Genomic DNA, 20,434 nt, shown 5'->3' with positions numbered 1-20,434 from the left:
GTTCAGGTAGTATCTGTGGCGAGAGAAACAGAGTTAACGCTTCAGGTCCATGACGTTTTTCTGTGTTGGACATTTATCCCCTTTCATTAAATGGTTGAGTTAGACTTTATCGGCGCCTGCGCTGGGTTAGAGTAGTGGACAGAGTGTGAGAGCGTGAGTTGGGAGGCCTTGCTGTTTTCTGCAAGGTCTTTTCCTTCCCGAGGATGAGCGGAGTGGTCTCCGCGCTTTCTTGTCTGCGCTGCTCGGCCAGGCGGTATGATCGGCGGCTTGTGCTCCCCGACCTCCGCCAACTGCCGGGTTGTGCGATGCTGCTTCAGGCTTCCTCCGGCTCAAGGTCAAGATCGGGGAACATTGCGAAGCCCAGGCGGTCGCTGTGCTCAAGAGCAGGAAACATAGTGAACGTGTTTGACAGGAAGATGAAAAGACGACAGAAAAACTGGGCATCTTCAGTGCCCGAGAGTGTTAAATATGACTATCTGAAAAAGGAGGTGAGTTTGCACACTGCTCCCGCAATAACACGCCTTTCCAGTGATGGGTAGATAGATATTTAACATTTGTTTTGTAAACTTAAAAAAACAGGTGCATCTTACTTAAAGTAAACTGTGATTGAAATGGTTTTTATGTTGAGTGCTTTTCTCCATTCATGGGAACATACAAACAGCAGGAGGCTATTCAGCCCTTCTCTCCTGTTCCACCATTCAGTTAGATCATGACTGATTTGTGTCTTAACTCCATCTACCCGCCTTGGTTCCATATCCCTTAATTTCACCACACTCTGTAAACTACACCTCCTCCAAAACTCTTCTGCCCTACCCAATCCTATCTTTCACCAAGTCCTGTTTGCCTATCACCCCTGTCCTTGCTGACCTACATTGGCTCCAAACATCTCAATTAAAATTTTCATTCTCCTGGTTTTTGAGATCATCTTTTCATGACCTCGCCCTTCCCTATCTCTTCAATCTCCTCCAGTCCTACCCCACCACCCCCACCGAACACTCTGGTCCTGTTGTGCATCCTTCACCCCACCATTGACAGTCCTGCCTGCAGCCACAATGGCACATATTCCAATTTCCCCCTTTAAGATCCGCTTTAAAGCCCACCTCCGGGCAGGTGTTTGGTCACTCCTAATATTCCTTCCTTTAACTCAATATCCATTTTTCTGAATACACCTCTGAAATACCTTGGGGAGTTTTTCTATGTTAAAACTGCTATGCAAGTGCAAACTGTTATTTTGACACAAGAAAAACTGCATAATCTGTGCATAGGTACTTGGATATGGACCAGAAAACCAGAATAATAGAAGCTTTGTTATACTTGTGCAATATTGCATATCAAAAAGATCAATTTTGGGATTTTTTTTATTGGCTGGAAAATGTACTCTAAACATATTTTATAAATGCAAATTGTCTGTTTTAATTTGGGATACCCCTGAGATATTTTCTTTAACATATGAATATAGTTTTGATGCTGTACTGATATTTTAATTGAAAATAATACCATTCATGGCATGTGGACATCGCTGGCAAGGCCAGCATTTATTGCCTTTGAGAAGGTGGTGCTGAGCCACCTTCTTGAACCGCTGCAGTCTGGGTGGCGAAGGTACTCCCGCAGTGCTGTTTGGTAGGGAGTTCCAGGATTTTGACTTTGTGACGATGAAGGAACCAAGATGGGGCATTGTGACTGTCAGTCCTGCATTTTTTGGTTGCTTCATCAACGTTCTTGCTTTAAGAAGACAGTCTTTTATTATAAAACTCCTGTCCGGAGTTGGTTCTCTAGTATGCCAGACAAGAAGGAGTAAGACATGCATTCACTCTTAATTTCTTGTGCTGCAAGTGTCTGATGTTAGTTATCTTGTCAGGAAGTGGTAAGTGAAGACTAGGCACTTCCTCACAAGTAAACCTTGCAGGGCAAGGTAGCCATGTTCTTGCTGATTGAATACAGAATATTGGGAGATAACTGTGAGACGGTTGTTTCCAAATTTCTTGAACAGTACTGGTGTGTATGAACTTAATAGGGAGACAGCAACCTAAAACAATTACATAGATTAATTTTGTATTTTCATGTCCTCCCAAGATTTGCAACCAAAAAAATCTGATTTTACAATCATATTCTACTGAGTTATTCCCCAAAATTCCATAGTGTTTTGCAGTCACTCCTTGTTACTATGGTTTTTGCACTGGAACCGCTGGTTCAAGCCACTCTGGGAGCAGACCTTAAATATCCTGATGGGGAGTCCATAGCCCAATGTTTCTGATTTGAGTCATTACTGGAGGGAAACTAAATTATATATTGTGGGAGGTGGTGTGGGGGGGGTGGGAGGTGGTGTGGGGGAGGTGGGGTGGTGTGGTGTGGGGGGGTCAGCGCAGCGCGTGTTCCTTCCCACTTCACTATTTTGGGGGCTATCTGGGGAATTCACTGGACTACACCTATAGGAACAGGAGCAGGCCGTTTAGCCCCTTGAACCTGTTCTGCCATTCAGTGCGATCATGGCTGATCTATTGTAAAGCATACCTTTATGTTTAAGTTGCAGTCATGAAATATCTTTCTATGTCCTCTAGATCACAATAATTTTGCAATTGTACAGGTTGGAAGCAGAATTGTGGACCGTGTTTTTGATATTGTGAGGTAAGTTTAAGACTGCTATGCTATCCTTTATTGTACTATAGTGTGACTAGTTCAATATTTTCTGTATCTACAGTGTACACAACCTCTTAATCTTCCCCTCTATATTCTTGTTAAAGTTATAACATTTCATGCACGTTTTTGCACAATTCTATCTGCATGTGATTTCACTTTTTTTGTTTTAGAACCTTTCCTGTTGCACTGGACATTGGGTGTGGAAAAGGCTATGTAGCAGAAAACCTAAACAAGGTAACATTAGCGCAGATGGTGGCAAAATGGTTTTTAAAAAGTTTTAAAGGGAGTTAACACCTGTTCATTCACAGCTGTGGCTTGGTTTTAAATCAGAGATCGAGTGAAAGTTTCCTCTTTGCTGTAAAAGGCATATGTGAAGTTAATTTGGGAATTCAAAACCCATTATCCAATGCACACAAGTCCACAGCACAAACTGCTCAACATGATTACTTTTACATTGGGAGATTTTCTCAGAAAAGCTCAAAGGATAGTGTAGAAAATATAAAAGTTTGGATAGTTGCAGCATTCCAAAATGATAAATGATATTGTCGTGCCTGATGGTAGGTATTGCCAGTGTAGGTTTGTTTCCCAGTTAAATTTAACTTCAATGTGCGACTACCCCATCAAGCACTACTCTCTGACTTTCCATCTTGTGCATCGGACACACTGCATAATTTTGTGTCATGTCAGACTGTCATAATGCTTCACAAATCATGACATGGACTGGGAATCTCTGGAGCAATAGTCCGAAGATGAAAACAGCCATGAAACTATCGTCTATGTAGTGTGGTGGATAGAAATTTACACTGTTAACTTCTAGTTCATGAAGGAAGGGACACAAAAATGCGAACGCCCTTTTAAAGTGGAAGCATTTATTCTGGCAAGAGTGATACTGAAGAATTTAACTTTGTATTTAGGAGAATATTTTGTGCCTTTTTATTAACAGCAACAGAAAAACCTTTAATTGAAAATAAATAGGAGCAGTTCTGCCTATAGAAATAACTAGTTTGGTTATGTGTGAGTTTATCATGCTTCTGTTATTTCAGGATACAGTTCAAAAACTCTTTCAAATGGATATTGCAGAAAATGTTTTGGTAGGTATACTGATGGATTTCTTTGCAATGTGCTTTATTTCATTTAAAGAAAGCATTTTAGTTTAAAGGAATATTCAGTGACTCGGCCCTGCAATTAACTTATTCAATATAAACGTATGACTTTTTAATTGAAGAGAATATCCACAAAACTATATGCTGTGGCCTTGTCCAATTGAGGTGCTGCTTTTAAGGGCTTGTAAACCTGAACCCCTAAATCCTGCTTTTCATCACCCAGCCTTGCCCCATTGCAAATGAACAACTGGGGAAGAAATCATTGTAGAACCTCATTGCACAGTATATATTAATAATTAAAGCTTTGCCAAATAATTTAAAGCTTACAAATCTCTTAAGATGTGAGCAATGTTTCCAATAGAATTATTTTCATAATTTGTACTGAAGTTATCAGTTTTCCTTCTGAAGCACATTGGTACACTATTATGAAACAAATGATTTGTTGTATACAAGTTAAGTACAGACCAGCTGTGAACATGGTGCTGTGCATTGATGTTACCAAAGTTTTGTGTGGTAAAATGGTAGGATAGGAATTTTCACCTAGTTTCTACCCTTTTTCCCCCATCCCTAGGTTGGTGATCTCACCTGGAGGCACCAAACTGAGGTGGTGTTTTTCCCCAGACAAATGATAGATAAAGTTGGAGGGAAAGTTAACATTTTGCCCACTTGCACACACCCTAGGAGCAGTGTCTCAGCTGCAATAGTCTGGTAATAGCTTGTAGCATGAAGGAACAGAATGAGGTTTGGGGAGAAAAATAACTTAATTAGGGGAGGAGGAGAGAATGCAGAGTATTCCTGGGTCCAGAACAGTTGTACTTTGGTTGTTGTGCTGTTTAATTAACATCTGTACCTTTTGGGCAGCTCTAATTTTCTAACTTTTTTTTGTTTTAAATGTTCCTTTGCAGAAACACCCAGTTGAGACTGACATTCCCACCTATCGTATCTTGGCAGATGAAGAGTTTCTTCCGTTCAAAGAAAATACATTTGATCTCATTCTTAGCAGTTTAAGGTATGTGAAACATGATTAAACCACTGCCTCTTCTAAATGAATAAAAGCAGCTGACCATTTCCCATTGAAATAGTTAAATCCTTGATCTAGGAATTATGTTCGTACAATGTTGTGTAATTCAGATGTTTCCTGAGACAGGAATGTGATTTGCAAAGGAAATTGGTTTGAATTTTACAAAATAGTTTAATTTGAATTGATGTAAAATTAAATGTAATCCCTGATTGCTTACAATGGAAATACTTTAAAATATTTAAAATCTACTGCTTTTATTTTTAGTTTGCATTGGGTGAATGACCTCCCTGGAACATTCAAACAGGTGAGAATGCCTTTAGCACCTTTCCAAACAAGTAGGCAGAAATAAATTGAATGATTGACATCTTTATTGCACAGCTAATGTTGGTTTTGGAAACAGTGTCTGATAGTTGCTTAATTTTGTACTGTTGAATCACATTTCCATGATTACAAAAGGATACAATCATATTTTCCAAGTAAGCATGTTCAGTTCTGTATAAGCAGCCATCATAATCCCAGTTGCATTACATATAACCTTGAAAGTGACAGTTGACAAATTTGATCCATCTACTCAGTGTTCAATAATGAAGCATAGGAAGTGACTACAGTAATATTCTGGCTGTTTCTTTTCTGATACAAGCCATATAAATATTTTACAGTAAAATGTGTTTTATTGCCATACATCAGCAAAGTAACTAATAACTTTGTGTGCTATAAATGATCATTCAGTCCACTTGTGGTTCCAATGTGGCTTCCTGCTGCACTGCTTTCACATATGATCAAAAGAAAAGCAATATTTGGGCAATGGATTCTCCACAGTTTGAGGTAATGTCTCGTGATGGTTGGCTAACAAGAGATGCACATCTGTGGAAATGGTTTTGCAGGTTTTGCCTTCCTGAAATGATGTAGTTTCAGGATCCTGTCTGATGTTTCGATTTAAAAACTCCCGAGTCACCTGTGCAGCTTGTTGGGATTTAATTTCAAGTTGTCTGGATGGGAATTCACATTTAATGATTATATTAGTGAATGGGAGGATTTATACTAAGAAGTGGAGGGACAAATGTAGCAGGGTGGGGTTAAGAATAAGTATAATTAACAAAACAACAGCTTGCATTATATAGTGTGTTTAACAAGTTGTTCATAGAAGTGTAATCTGACAAAAATTCATGCCAAGCCAAAGAAGGAAATATTATGAGGAGTGACTAAAAGCTTAGTCAAAGAGCTGGATTTTGGGGGAGGTGTATGGAGGGAATTGGACGGCTTAAGGCACAGTGCCAATGGTGGGGCAAACGGAGTTGGGGTGCAAAAGAGGCTAGAATTCTGGGGGGAGTAGGTTATAGGGTTGGAGGAGGTTACCAAGGTAGGGAGGGGTGAGGCTTGAAGAGATTTAAACAGGAGGATGAGAATTGTAAATTGAAGGTGTTTGGGGACAAGGAGCCAATATAGGTCAGTGAGCACAGGGGTAATGACTAAGAGGGACTTGGTGCAGAATGGATATGAGAAACATTGTTTTGAATGCGCTGAAGATTGTTGAGGGTGCAGGATGGGTGGCTGGCCAGGGAAGCACTGGAAGTGTGCTCAATCTGGTTCTGGTGATGAAATACATCAAGGAAAAAAAGGATTCAGCAATAAAGATGTTAGACTGGAAATTAGCTAATTTGCAATGAAATAAAAGATTCCAGATTAACTGGTTTGGGGGAAAAAGGCAGATTAAACATCGAACCAGCATTGGGAAATATTTAAAAACCAGATAGGTAAGGTAGAGGTTACATATATCTACTGTAACTAGATATGGGGTGTCAATGGCTGAGGTTTAATGACTAAAAGGGGTTAGCGCAAAATGAGGTTTAAAGTTAGAAGAATATAACACGGGGAAACTAACTAAAATATAAAAACCGTAGAAGGCTGGTGGTCACCATGAAGGGAATTAGCGAGGACTTTTAGCAACACGCAAGTACTTGAGAATGAGGGAACAGCAGAGATGCTTATAAGTATATTGCGTCCGTCTTGAGGAAGGTGCAAGTGGGACCATAGGAGTTCCTGAGGACCATGCAGAAGAGTCACTGCTGGAGATAAATATTCAAAGGGAAACTCTTAATTAAAAAGTCACCATGCTCGCATATTTATCCCAGAATACTGAAGGAGAAGGAGGATGGGAGGTAGGTACTTTACAGCATTTTCTAAAAATCTAAAGAAATTGGAGTTGTGCCAAAGCACTGGAGGATGGCAAATCTTGCATTCTTGTTCAAGTAAAGGGAAAGGGATTGGCCAGAAATGTAGAGGCCAGTCTTGCCTCTGTTACGGATAAACCTCGATTCCATAGTACGGGATGAAATTAGTGAACATTATAGAGAGGCATGGGGACAGTCAACATGGATTTGTAAAGGATAGGTTCTGCTTGACGACATTTTTTTGAGGAAATCATAGTGTATAGATGAAGGGAATGCAGTGGATGTTGTACAAATAGATTTTTAGAAGATGTTTGATGAGCAACCATAACAAGAGACTTGTTAGAAAAATTAACAACATGGTCTTAAAATTAATGTAATCAAGTGGATAGAGATGGTTGGGACAAAGCCCAGATCAGGAGTAAATGGATGTCTTTGGATTAGTTAGGGAGAAAAAAATCACACTATTGGAAAACAACACCTTTTTTAATATATAGATTGTTGCTCTTAGAGCAGAGTGCTCCTAGGCAAAAGTAACTGAGGGCTGTAATACTAATAATTTCTAGTTTTCATTTTTTAAAAAGCATATGTTTCAATTTCTGATCATCTTGCAGCTCAAAATAATAAAATTGTTGGTGCGGGGCTCAAACCTATTTCTGCAGCCAACATACATTAGCCTGCTAGTAATTTTGGGGGATATGGTGACTATACTGCTTACACTGATTACCCTTTGTCCGCGACAGATTCATTATTCCTTAAAACCAGATGGAGTATTCATTGGTGCCATGCTGGGCGGAGAGACTCTATATGAACTTCGTTGTTCCCTACAACTGGCAGAAGTAGAGCGTGAAGGAGGTTTTTCACCTCACATATCTCCATTCACTGCTGTTACAGACCTAGGAAATCTGTTGGGACAGGCAGGATTTAACATGCTAACTGTGGTAAGGCAAATTAAAAAATTAACCTTTTTTTAAATCTCAAAACTCCCCACCTTGCATTGAGACAAATTGTGTAAAGAAAAAAGGAAATTGGACCTTTTGTATTCTAAATACAATATTTTGTTGTTTCAGCTGAAACTATGTTAAATTTATTATTTTCCTACCATTTTCTTCAAGTAGTCTGTTTATGCCACCTGGTAGAGAGGATAGATAGGAGAAATGGTCTCTGGCAATGTCACCTTTTCAACTGGCCCATTTTGGAGGTGCAGAGTGACTGGTCCTTGTTTAACTCTCCTCCCTAGTGCGACAGGAACTGGTCTCCACTTGTTCAAATGAGGAACCCTCTGTTAATCACCAGGTTAATGCCATGTCTTAACACACTGTGCTACACTAATAACTAATCCCTCACTTGCATAAATGAAATTCAGTGTATACATAGATGAATATAAATAAACTCTTAAGTTATTTAATTGCTTCTGTTCATAGAAAATCGGAAGAGGTGACCTTTGAGTGCCACTGCAACAAGAAATTGTGGGGTAGATTTTCATCTTCATTGCCTAAGCTGTGAAGACAAAAACCTACCTCTTCTTTGTATATCTCTCGACAGATCAGTCAGCCATTAGTCACATTTTGATCAGCCCTTTAAAACTGGAGAACTTGAAAGGGAAGAATTGGGGTTGAATGGGGGTAGTACTTTAAATGTGAAAAACGTGTCAAAGAAATATTTTACATACAGCTGCACATTGTTCATTTTCCACAGGACATTGATGAAATCCAGGTGAACTATCCAGGAATCCTTGAAGTGATGGAGGACTTGCAAGGTGGGTGTACTTGTGTGTCTGTCTTTACAATACAATATACAGGAAACTCTTTTTACCGGCACCTAAATATCCGGAAATCTCTCTTAACCGGCAAAATTCAGGAGTAAGTTCAGGTAAGTATATATTTGTGGCCGTGTAACCGGGGTTCCTGGATCTGTGGCCGTGTAACCGGGGTTCCTGCACCTGTGGCCGTGCAACAGGGACTCTTGGACCTGTGTCCGTGTAACCGGGGTTCCTGCACCTGTGGTCGTGTACGGGGCTCTAATGCCTTGTTAAGTATACCTCTCTGTAATCCGGACTTTTTGATCAACCGGCACCACGCCGGTCCCGGATAAAAAAGAGTTTCCTGTAAATACATACATATTTAATGACTGTATTTGGTGTACTTGAGGACTTTTGTTATTTGCAATTTTATTTCCAAAATGTTCTATAGAAACATAACTGCAAATATGAGTAATCTCAATAAAAGTTGCATAAAAACCATGGAACAGATTTGTTTTATAGCTGTGTGTGAAGGAAGTGTAAAATTGTGAATTGTTTCAGATGTGGTGCAAAAATACACCTGCAGCCCTCCAATCATAGAATGATACAGCACAGAAGGAGGGCATTCGGTCCATTGTGCCTGTGTCGGACACTTAATGTGATTTTAAACAGAAAAAATCTCTTGACGGTTGTGTATTTATTTCTCTAAATCTGAAGGTATGGGAGAGAGCAATTGTGCTTGGTCCAGGAAACCCTTATTGCACAGAGACACGATGCTGGCAGCTGCAGCAATCTACAAAGGTGAGATAGTGCAAGTGCAGAGTTGGAATTGAATCTGATCTTTGGTGTGAATTAAAACAAGTTTTATATTTGAGTTTTTTTAATGGGTGCACAAATAACCAGCTTTTCTGCTCAAATGATGGTTAGTACTTTCTGTTAACATAAGGAAATGAGGCAGTGTTTAAATATGCTAAATTAACTGACCGATTAGCATTAAGGAGCAAAAATGTAATAAAATCAAGATGTTAAAATAACCATAGTTTAAGGATAATATTCAATGATAGCAGATCGCGTAACATTGAAAGTACTCTTCCTCCAGTCAAGGTAAGCTAAACATTTTTTAATTAATGAAACAAATTTCATTGTATTTTATTCCCCTGCAGAGACCCACTATTCTGCACTTAGCTGAAATTGTAGTTTGCTGTCTGTAAGGGGTGGTGTTTGGGGTCAGCTTCGCCTCTGACTTATGAGCGGTTTGAATTGCTCCCACTCCCTTGGTTCCAGACCTTGGACATATTTGGGGGCTGTAATGAACTTGCAACAGACAACTGAGTTGGTGAAAGAATTTTTGATCTTTATTTGAGAAAATACACAACACAATAATCTTAACACTCCAAATTAGGGGAACACTTCAGAATATACGAGGGAAAATAACAATAGACAGAATACTTCACCCCTCCCAATCCCACTTCACTAGCTAAGTTGGGTTCCAGAGGACATGGGATAATGCTCACCAACTTCCTTGACAGTTGAAGAGGTTCGCAATTTCGGGGTTCTCTAGGTGTGGCGGTTGGGGCCTGCCGTACCCCGGACATGGTAGAAGACTTCACCTGCGTTGCTTTTTCAGTCTCCGCGTGTCCGCTGATGCGGTCGGGTGCGTATTGGATCTAATTGGGTAAGTACCCAATTTCTTTTGGTCAGAGATAGGGTTTAGAGTCTTTTCATCAAATCTTATCCAGGGGTAAGTCAGGATAGTTTGTAGAGTGGAAACAAACTTGCGAATCTTTGGTTTCTTCTTGGTCACGGTGGCCCAAAATTGTAGTGTATGTACCTTTAAGAGGAACTATGTTTTTGAAGCCCCTGTATACTGTAGTACCAGTAGTGACCACTCGGGTATATAAGCCTGTATAGCGTCTTGTGTAGTAAGTTCACCTCCAGACTTTGTTCAGTAAACACTTGTTAAATCAACTCCTGCATTCCGTGTCTCCATTAACACACGGATCTAACAGTGGCGACGAGTTAGAAACGAACTTACCTGCAATTCGGCAGCACCTCAAGGAGATCGATTCTTCAGACAAAGGTCGAAGCCAGAAGCAAGAAAAAAAAAGAAGAAAAAAAACTGTGGTTTCACCAGCTAAACGGGCTGGTGGCAGGTAGTGCACTGATCCTTCCTGGGCTGCGGCGGGCTAGAGCTCAATCGGGTGGCTCTGCAACGGGGCTGGGCAGCGAGTCGGGAAGCAGAAGCAAAGAGAGAGAGAGGGTGGAGCACTCAGGGCGCAGCCGGTGCTGCAAAGCAGGTCGGCGTTCGGACCGAGCAGAGGGAAGGGAAAGTCCCAGAGGGTCCACTCCATGATGGGAGCGGTTCTCCAAGTAACGGAGAAACTATTGAAGCGATATATTTTTTTAAATTTAAAAATAGAAATACCGCGAAAAGCTGCAGGTCGCAACGGGAACAGCGTTGGCAGCGGCGGGAAAGCGCGGGAGGCGCCATCTTAACTTGGCGGGGAAGAAAAAAGCGCGGGAAGCGCCATTTTAGATTTTCAAGATGCCGAAGACTGGCAATATTACTGCTTTCGATAGTGATATAGAAGATTGGACCACATATGTGGAAAGAGTGGAGGTATATTGCAAGGCGAATGAAGTAGCGGCTGATAAAAAGGCATCGGTACTTCTAAATCTGATGGGCGCAAGGACATACGGGCTGTTACGAAACTTGATCACTCCAGCCAAACCGATAGACAAGAATTTTAAGGAGATTGTTGATACCTTAAAGGAGCACTTAAACCCAACACCGCTGCTGATAGCGGAACGATTCAAATTCTTCAGGAGGAATCAGCACAAGAATGAAAGTAACGCTGATTACCTCACCGAATTACGAAAGCTGTCAAAGCACTGCCAATTCAGGGCAGGACTGACAAATTCGTCTGCGGTCTCCTAAGCGAAGGAACACAGAAAAGACTACTTTCTGAGAAAGATTTGACACTGGACAAGGCTTTCAGTGTGGCTGTATCATACGAAGCAGCAGCAAGAGGAGCTGCAGAGATACAGCAAAAGCCACAGGACTTCGGCACCCATGAAATGACACGGGGTTTCGAGAGATGTTATCGCTGCGGCAGATCCACCCATGACCAGAAGGACTGCTGGTTCAAGGACAAAGCATGCAGGCAATGCGGAAAGATGGGACACATTGCACGTGTATGCAGATCTGGAAAGAAATCCGCTGACAGTAAAAAGGTCAATAAGGAAAAGTACAGAAAGGTACAAATGATGACGGACAGTAGCTCCGAAGACCAGAAGAGCGATAGCGACTCCGGAAACAAGAGACTAAGCTGTCTCAAATTACATAAAGAAGATTACCAGACCATTTGGGTTACCCTCACGATAGCGGGGTCCCCAGTCAAAATAGAGCGAGATACAGGATCAGCTCTGACCGTCATGAGTCGACGGGATTACGAGCGGCTATTTCCGCATATACCTTTGAAAGACACATCCATTGTCTTGAAGACATATACGGGGCAGAAAGTATACCCCAGAGGGAAAATAAGGGTGCCTGTTGTATACAACGGCAAGGAAATACAGAAGTTGTATTTATACGTTCTGCAAGATGGTGGTCCACCGTTGTTGGGACGTGAATGGATCAGAAAGATACGTTTAGACTGGCACTCCATTCAGGCACTGACGGTGACCAGTAAGAAAAAAAACGATGATGATGTCATACCTGGACGATTAAAATAAATCTTGGCTAACGCCAAAGAAGTGTTTAAAAAGGAAATAGGAACCCTGAAAGGCGCCACTGCCTCAAAAAAAGTGGAAGATGCGGCAATTCCCAAGTTTTTTAAGGCAAGGCCGGTGCCATACGCAATTCGACCAGCTGTCGAGGCAGAGCTGAAGAATTTGGAAAAAGCAGGCGTGTTATCCAAGGTAGATTGGAGCGAGTGGGCAACGCCCATCGTCCTGGTCATTAAGAAAATGTTGAATAATAAATCTGAAGAACAGAGAAAAGTTCACATCTGTGGGGACTTCAAGGTGACTGTAAACCCGGTTCTTCACACGGTACAGTATCCAGAAGATATTTTTGCCTCACTATCCGGAGGGAAACGTTTCACCAAAATTGACTTAGCACAGGTATATCTACAGATGGAGGTTGAGGAGGCCTCTAAAAAGTATCTCACGATAAACACACACAAAGGCCTGTACCAGTACAATCGACTGGTTTTCGGAGTGGCATCAGCTCCGGCTATCTGGCAAAGAGCTATGGAGCAAGTCCTGCAAGGGATTCCAGGGACTCAATGCTACCCAGACGACATCCTTGTAACAGGAGACAACGAGCACCTTGCCAACTTGGAGCAGGTGCTCACTAGGCTGAGAGAACTGGGCCTACGAGCAAATCGCCCCAAGTGCGAATTTTTCCAGAAACAAATATATTGTGGCCATGTCATTAACGAAGAAGGGTTGCATAAGTCACCTGAAAAAATTGAAGCGGTCGTAAAGGCCCCAGCACCTGAAAATGTCTCACAATTAAGGTCGTTCCTGGGATTAGTAAATTACTAACATAAATTTTTACCAAACTTGTCAACTGTTCTGCACCCTCTTAACGCACTGCTACAAACGGGAGCAGTTTGGAAATGGAGCGAAGACTGTAAACGTGCCTTCCATAAATGCAAAGGCTTGATCACGTCCAGGGAAGTGTTGGCTCATTACAACCCATCACTGCCAATCAGACTGGCGTGCGATGCATCCCCTTACGGCGTGGGAGCGGTATTATCACATTCCCTGATGGCTCGGAGCGGCCGATAGCTTTTGCGTCACGCTCATTGAACTCAGCTGAGCGTAACTATGCCCAGATCGACAGGGAGGCACTCAGCCTGGTGTGGGGGGTGAAGAAATTCAACCATTACCTACAGGGACAAAAATTTACCTTGTTGACTGACCACCAACCCCTCGTCTCCATATTCAACCCTAAAAAGGGCGTTCCCATTATGACAGCGCAAAGGCTACAGAGGTGGTCCCTTTTCCTAGGGGCACACCAATATGACATAGAATACAAAGGAACAAAACAGCATGGGAATGCGGACGGGTTATCGCGCCTACCGTTGCCAACGGTGGAAGAGGCGCCTACAGTGGACCCAGTGGTCGAGTGGAACATCTCCATAGTGGAATGTCTACCGGTGACACATTCTACCATTGAAAAGGAAACGCGAAGTGACCCGACTCTCTCACGAGTCTACGATTTAACGGTGAAGGGATGGCCAGCACATGGCGAACCACTGTTGCCAGCATTCTTGCAAAGAAGAGAACAGCTGTCAGTGTGCCGAGGAACCTTGATGTGTGGATCCAGAGTGGTGATTCCACCCAAACTCCAGGATAAAGTGCTAAAGGAGCTTCACGAGGGGCATCTGGGTGGAGTGAAAATGAAGAACTTAGCCAGAGCATTTGTGTGGTGGCCAGGTATCGATGGAGACATCGAAGAAATGACCAAGAGCTGTCTAGGATGCCAGAAGGTCCAAAACGCCCCACCACAAGCCCCTCTACATCCATGGGAGTGGCCCTCATCTCCGTGGCAAAGGGTACACATCGACTTTGCTGGTCCATTTATGGACTCAATGTTCTTAATCGCGGTTGATGCACACTCCAAGTGGCCGGAGGTAATAAAGATGTCCTCCACCACCACGGAAAAAACCATCACAGTATTAAGGACCATATTCGCCAGGAATGGGCTGCCTGAACAGATCTGTTCTGATAATGGACCTCAATTTGTATCCGAAGAATTCAGGAAGTTCTTAAAAAAACAATGGGGTTAAGCACTACACGTCCGCCCCATACCATCCCGCCACCAATGGATTGGCTGAAAGGTTTGTCCAGACCTTCAAGAAGGCCATAAAGGCCATGGGTAATGAAGACATAAATCTACAACATAAGGTAGATAACTTCTTGTTTGCATACAGGAATGCAACACGTGGTTACAAACCAAACCCCCGCCATGATGTTTTTCAATAGAAGCCTAAGATGCCGGCTGGATTTGGTCAAGCCAAATGTCAAAGGACGTAGAGAACCGGCAATTTCAAAGTATGAATGAAAGGCCAACGAGAACCTTCCAGATAGGTCAACCAGTTTTGGCCCGGGACTACCGTACCGAGAAATGGCAGCCTGGAACTATTTGCACACGACTAGGACCACTGATGTATACCGTGGACATTGGAGAAAGCATAATAAGGCACCATGCTGACCAGATCATAGTCATCCGAAAAAGGACAACCTACACCACAACTCTATACGCCTAGTGATGAAGCAGAGATACCCAAAGTATCTACCTCCGATCCGGTGATACTGGAACCAGATGAACCCGACACTGGCATTGAAGCCGAATTGACCTTGCCAAAAGAACCTACTACACCACCGAGGCGTTATCCGGACCGAGTCAGGAAGCCTCCAGAGAGACTGAATTTGTAATTGATTAACTTCAGCAAATGTGTATATTATTCTTGTAAAAATGTTATTTAATGATTACTTAAAATGTTATGTACTATTTATCTAAAAGGGGAGGAATTGTAGCGTATGTACCTTTTTAAGAGGAACTATGTTATTGAAGCCCCTGTATACTGTAGTACCAGTAGTGACCACTCGGGTATATAAGCCTGTATAGCGTCTTGTGTAGTTAGTTCACCTCCAGACTTTGTTCAGTAAACACTTGTTAAATCAACTCCTGCATTCCGTGTCTCCATTAACACACGGATCTAACAAATATTACCTAGTTGCTGGTAATACTTTTGGTTGGTTGCCGCGAGGCGTTCGATGGTGTCTTCTCCTGGCTCGGATACTCTCGTGACTTGACGTGGATTTTTAAGTACATTTCTTCTTCTTCTCCGAACCGAATTCCTTGGCCGAACAAAACTGACTCCTCTCTCTTCCTTTCTCCATCTCTGAGTGTGCGATGATGTCTTCTGAAAAAGCAGGCCCCAATTATACCGTTTGAGGCCTTGCTTATCTGTCTGCCAAATCTTCTCTGGCCCATTGTCATTTTTGGCGGGCTCGTTAACATTAATAGTTTTGAATTCTTTAACGGGTTTCGAGCTGGTCCCATCTATCTTAATTGGTTTAAGTTGGTGCGAACTGGTTTCGGGATGGTCCATAGAAACCTAAATTGGCTTTTAAATGACTGTTTAATCTTTGATCTGATTTGTCTTTTCCTGCTGAGGTCAGGGTCCCTTTTGTTTCAGTGGCATATTTTGGCTGGCTCTAATTTTTGGCGAGCGCTGCTCTTCCGTAGGCCTATTGTCATTATGTAAAATGACTGAGACAGTCCAAAACGTTCCCAGACAGTTTGGCTTATGCCAATACCCAAACTGCTTGTTTTACAGAGGCCTATCCCAACCCCTTTGTCGCAGCCTTTCACAGGCCTGGACATGCCTTTTTAAAATAACCAAAATCCTGGGGTTTTGATTTTAAGCCCTTTTTTGGTCCAATATTCTTTTAAACAGTCCAAAAATCTCTTTTGGGGTAATCTTAAACATAGAAGATAGGAGCAGGAGTAGGCCATTCGGCCCCTCGAGCCTGCTCCGCCATTCAATGAGATCATGGCTGATCATCCAAATCTAATTGGTTTGGGGGAATCTGCAGAATTTTGCGAATCCTACATGTCTTGCATGCATCCTGATGAGTATCCAGAATAAGAAAGGGTATACTGTTCTTCATGGAAGTGCTTTTTAATTTAGTTTTGTAACTGATCTCAGCTGAGAGACTTAAAATGACAAGCCTCCATGGGATAACGAAAATAACACCGAACTTTAATTCTCAAAAAAAGTTTTATCTTTGAAACTTAGCCAGTTGGTTTGGAGTAGTTTATATTGAAGTACTCTCCCATATTAAGTACAAGTTTTATTTGGAAGTTTTTGAAAAAAATGTTCATGTATAACTAATTACTAGGCGGTGTATGGATGCAACCTGGGATAATTCTCCTCCATAGAAATGTGCTGCAACTTGCACCTTCATGCAAACACAGGTATTGACAAAGTTGAATAAATAACAGGAAGGTAGAGAGCGAGCTGCCGTTGGCAAGGCAAATGGTGGGGCGGTGTAAATTGACCAGCAAATTATGGAGACTCACAACTCGCGCCGTCTCTCTTCTTCGCCTGAACTCGCTGGCCATATTGCACATTAACAGGAAGAGTTGGCCCAATATGAAGTTGTTACCAACTAGCCTCCTGTGCAATACTAGAGTGGTTTCAATTAGTTGCTGTCTATATCTAAAGTAATACAATTATATTAAACTAAACTGTTTTAATTGTCTCTCTTCAAAAGAGATGTATGGCAACGATGATGGGTCTGTGCCAGCAACGTTTCAGATTCTGTATATGATTGGTTGGAAACCCCATGAGTCACAGGTAAGTAGATTACAAATAAAATATTAAATTCGCTTATAGGTTACTAAAGAAATCGCTTTTCTTGAAAACAAATGAATTTTGCATTTACACTTTAATTTTCTCCTGTTTCAACATCTTTGCTGTTTTCATGTAATTATAGGTATTCACAAAATTGAATAAATAAATGTATGTTGGATTAAAATTATTTTTAAATACCTTTTGTTGAAATGTTTTCTGTATAAACAGTTTAAAAATTCTAAGATTGTAGTATGCAGAAGCACTTTTGGATACGACAGGTTATTTTGAGAGATACTTATCAGTGCAAAAGAAAGATATGCATTTCTATAGCGTCTTTCATGACCTTGGGACGTTCCAAAGTGCTTTACAGCCAATGAAGTACTTTTGAAGTTCAGTCACTGTTGTAATGTAGGAAACACAGCAGCCAATTTGCGCACAGCAAGCTCCCACAAACTTCCCTGCTCTTGTTCAAAATAGTGATGTGGGATCTTTTACGCCCACCTGAGGTGTCAGACGGGGCCTCGGTTTAACATCTCATCCGAAAGACGGCACCTCCAACAGTACAGCACTCCCTCATTACTGCACTGGAGTGTCCGCTTAAAATTCTGTGCTCCAGTTTCAAGAGTGGTACTTAAACTCACACCTTTCTAACTCGGAGGCGAGAGTGCTACCCACATAATAAAATGTCTTGCGTCTAGCTCGTGACCCTCAATTATTTAGGTCACACCTCGGCTATTGCATCAATCTTGTTTTCAAATTTGTATTTGGCATCGTTTTGAGTAGGATAACTCAATCTGTCAAGTTAGCCATGCTGATTTGCTCAAATATACGATTATCATTAAACAAGTAGGAAAATATGCCACGACCAGTTAAATGGCAAAAAAGAAAATTCTCCAGTACTTTACTTCACAAACCCCACTCTATATAGGAAAATTCCACTAAACTTGCCCACAAAGTCTGCCACTGTGTTAGGAATGCCTCCAAGAAGTTACATCCTCACAGGCCTGTCTCTTCCATTATGTAGCTGGGGCTGGACTGAATGAAGATCCTCAACTAAGTAGTAGGCTCTTAAGAATGTACCAGTGTTGGTTGACAAAAGTTCCCACAATTTACCTTGGGGCTGCTACCCATCAGTGAAGGATGAGGCTCACAAACATTTTTTTTTCTCTCTCCCACATGGCAGCTGTGTCTCATCCTGCCAGTACACTTCACACCTAATCCTAGCCGTCTTTTGTCTCCACTTGTCCTATTACCATCTCGTCTGGTTTTGAATACCTTTTAATGTCTCTGTTACTTCTTTTGTTCTATCGCAGCCCTGCCTTCGATCTATTTTATTTCCTTTCCAGTTTTGAAAAAGGGTTTCGACCCGAAACATCAACTCTAATTTCTCTCCACGGATGTTGCCTGGCCTGCTGAGTTTTTCCAGCATTTTCTATTGTTATTTCACAAATATTAAGTTGTGGTATGCTTCATAAATAGACCATTTCGTCTGTCTTTTCCAAAAAAAAAAAAAAAAAATGTTTAATACATCTTAACTTCCTGATTGGACAAATGAAACAAATTCTCCCAGAAGCAGTCTCTGATAGGAAATCTGATCCAGGAAAAATAATTTTCTCCATGTTTCCTATTCCCACCCCACCCCGCCATGTGTGCTCAGACTGTTCTGAATGGGGATACACTAAACATCACAATCTGCTCCAAACCCCTGCTACTCATACAATGATGCAGCACAGGAGTCCATTTGGCCCATCATGCTTGTGCCAGCTCCTGGAACAAGCTATCCCATTAGTCCCACTCCCCTGCTCTTTCCCCCAAGAGTCCAGCAAGACTTAACGAAGTATGAATGACTGTGGGCCAGTTAACTTGTCCTGAGTAGGGTTCCAGGTCAAAATTACTTTCCCACTTTAGCAAAGCCTTGGATTTCATCTAATGCATCTCAATAGCTTTACTTCAATTGTCTATCCTCTGAATATAGCCTTTGAGTTTATTCTTTATACAATATGATTCCATTTTCATTCTACACGAGCAATGGTTTTCTGTGCTTGCACCAATAGCCAATTTAAAAAAAAAGCAAATAAAATTTATCAATTGACCACATTATATTAGCATAGATTTAAACCGCGCCAAGATCAATGGTATGGTCATGTGATTTTTAAATAGTGGTTCTCATTTAATATGGCAATCAATTTATGACCATGAACTTAATCCACTTGGACCCACATAGCCTCAGCTGTATGTGATGGAACAAAATCACAGCTTTCTCGGGCAGTTAGGTTCTCATTCATAAATATAGCCAGCTTGGCTAACTGTGGAGGAAAATGGTGGTGGGTGAATTCGGGGAAGGTTATGCAAAGAGCATAGAATAAGATGGGAAGATTTCTTTTGAAAGTTTTATTGGAATGGAAAGTACATAAAGGTAATAAAAAAAATAATAGAAGAGGGAAGCATTTAGGAATCTTAACTATTGGTAGAATTTAAAAATTTGGTTTAAATTGTAAAAGCAAATATTTTTCTTTATTATAGTTTACAATGAAGGGAGTGTATGTTTGCTGTCTGTTTCAGTGCATCTAGACTGTCTGGCATGTGCAACCTTGTCTGTTCATGTACACAGGAGTAACTTGTTCTGTGGTGTACTACATTCATTGTATTTGTTTTGTTTCAGGCCAAGCCAGCACAGAGAGGTTCTGCTGCATTATCAATCGGTGACCTAGGAAAAATGAATGAACTGATAACAAAAAAGGATAAATAGAGTTTTAAACAATTGTAAACTTAATCTTTTTATATTTAAACAGCAATTGTATGTCAGATTTGCTCTGCATAAATGTAAATGGTAAAAAATGATTATGGTCATTTTCAAATTGGTCGTTTATTCTTCCTTTCGCAGTTTCTTGCTGGATCAGGCTTTGCTTCCTGGCCAAGATGGAAGGCTTATGATTATGTGCTATCCTCCGCCAATGTTATTAAGTTAGGATGCTATGAAGTACAGGAGAACAGCCTTGTGTGACTTGCGCTCTTTTTTCAGTCACCACTTCCCTGATGGCACAACTGAGATCAGGAATGCACTGGTTTTGGGAAATTGCAGTAAACTGATGTCCTACTATTCCATAGCATGGTGTCCTAATGGGACAACTTTAATCAGATATGAATTTACACCCTCCCATTGTCATAAGATCCACTTTTAAAGTACCAAGACAGTGCTGTTTCATGTCTGGCTTTTTAGAGTATAGTAATTACAATGACAGAAGATAGTGTATGCTGTAATAGGATCAACTCCATTAAGGGGTTGCTTCATTTATTCAAACTGAAATTGAATGTTTGAAAATGGATTACAATTTTTTTTTTTAACTCTTGGTTGCTTTGCTGACAACTCTGGTTGTTACTGAGTA

The 20,434-nt window shown here is 41.3% G+C and overlaps 1 protein-coding gene across 2 annotated transcripts; it reads left to right on the top strand.

Moving 5' to 3' along the window:
* Nucleotides 1-12: 12 nt before the first annotated feature.
* On the top strand, nucleotides 13-19,898 carry ndufaf5 (NADH:ubiquinone oxidoreductase complex assembly factor 5). Of its 2 annotated transcripts, XM_085981655.1 has the most exons (11): nucleotides 13-488; nucleotides 2,585-2,625; nucleotides 2,808-2,871; nucleotides 3,681-3,728; nucleotides 4,646-4,749; nucleotides 5,026-5,065; nucleotides 7,673-7,870; nucleotides 8,628-8,688; nucleotides 9,388-9,471; nucleotides 16,969-17,051; nucleotides 19,711-19,898. In XM_085981655.1, exons 1-11 carry the CDS (start codon nucleotides 204-206, stop codon nucleotides 19,795-19,797), a joined length of 1,095 nt encoding a protein of 364 aa, XP_085837781.1. In that variant the 5' UTR covers nucleotides 13-203; the 3' UTR covers nucleotides 19,798-19,898. The 2 variants fall into 2 exon arrangements, with proteins under 2 accessions (XP_085837781.1, XP_085837782.1); XM_085981656.1 differs by lacking the exon at nucleotides 7,673-7,870.
* Nucleotides 19,899-20,434: the final 536 nt, after the last annotated feature.

The sequence above is a fragment of the Somniosus microcephalus genome, chromosome 3, assembly GCF_052327205.1.
Source record: "Somniosus microcephalus isolate GS21.2 chromosome 3, FLI_Smic_1.0, whole genome shotgun sequence".
Taxonomy (NCBI): Eukaryota; Metazoa; Chordata; class Chondrichthyes; order Squaliformes; family Somniosidae; genus Somniosus; species Somniosus microcephalus.
The sequence above is the reverse complement of the archived record's forward strand: the minus strand, read 5'-3'. Positions and strand labels throughout refer to the sequence as shown.

Excerpts from the sequence above, each read along its gene's own strand:
- ndufaf5 (XM_085981655.1), top strand. The coding sequence starts at position 204 with ATGAGCGGAGTGGTCTCCGCGCTTTCTTGTCTGCGCTGCTCGGCCAGG. Across the intron at positions 2,626-2,807 it reads CGTGTTTTTGATATTGTGAG|AACCTTTCCTGTTGCACTGG; the intron begins GTAAGTTTAAGA and ends TTTTTGTTTTAG. Across the intron at positions 9,472-16,968 it reads AGCTGCAGCAATCTACAAAG|AGATGTATGGCAACGATGAT; the intron begins GTGAGATAGTGC and ends TCTCTTCAAAAG.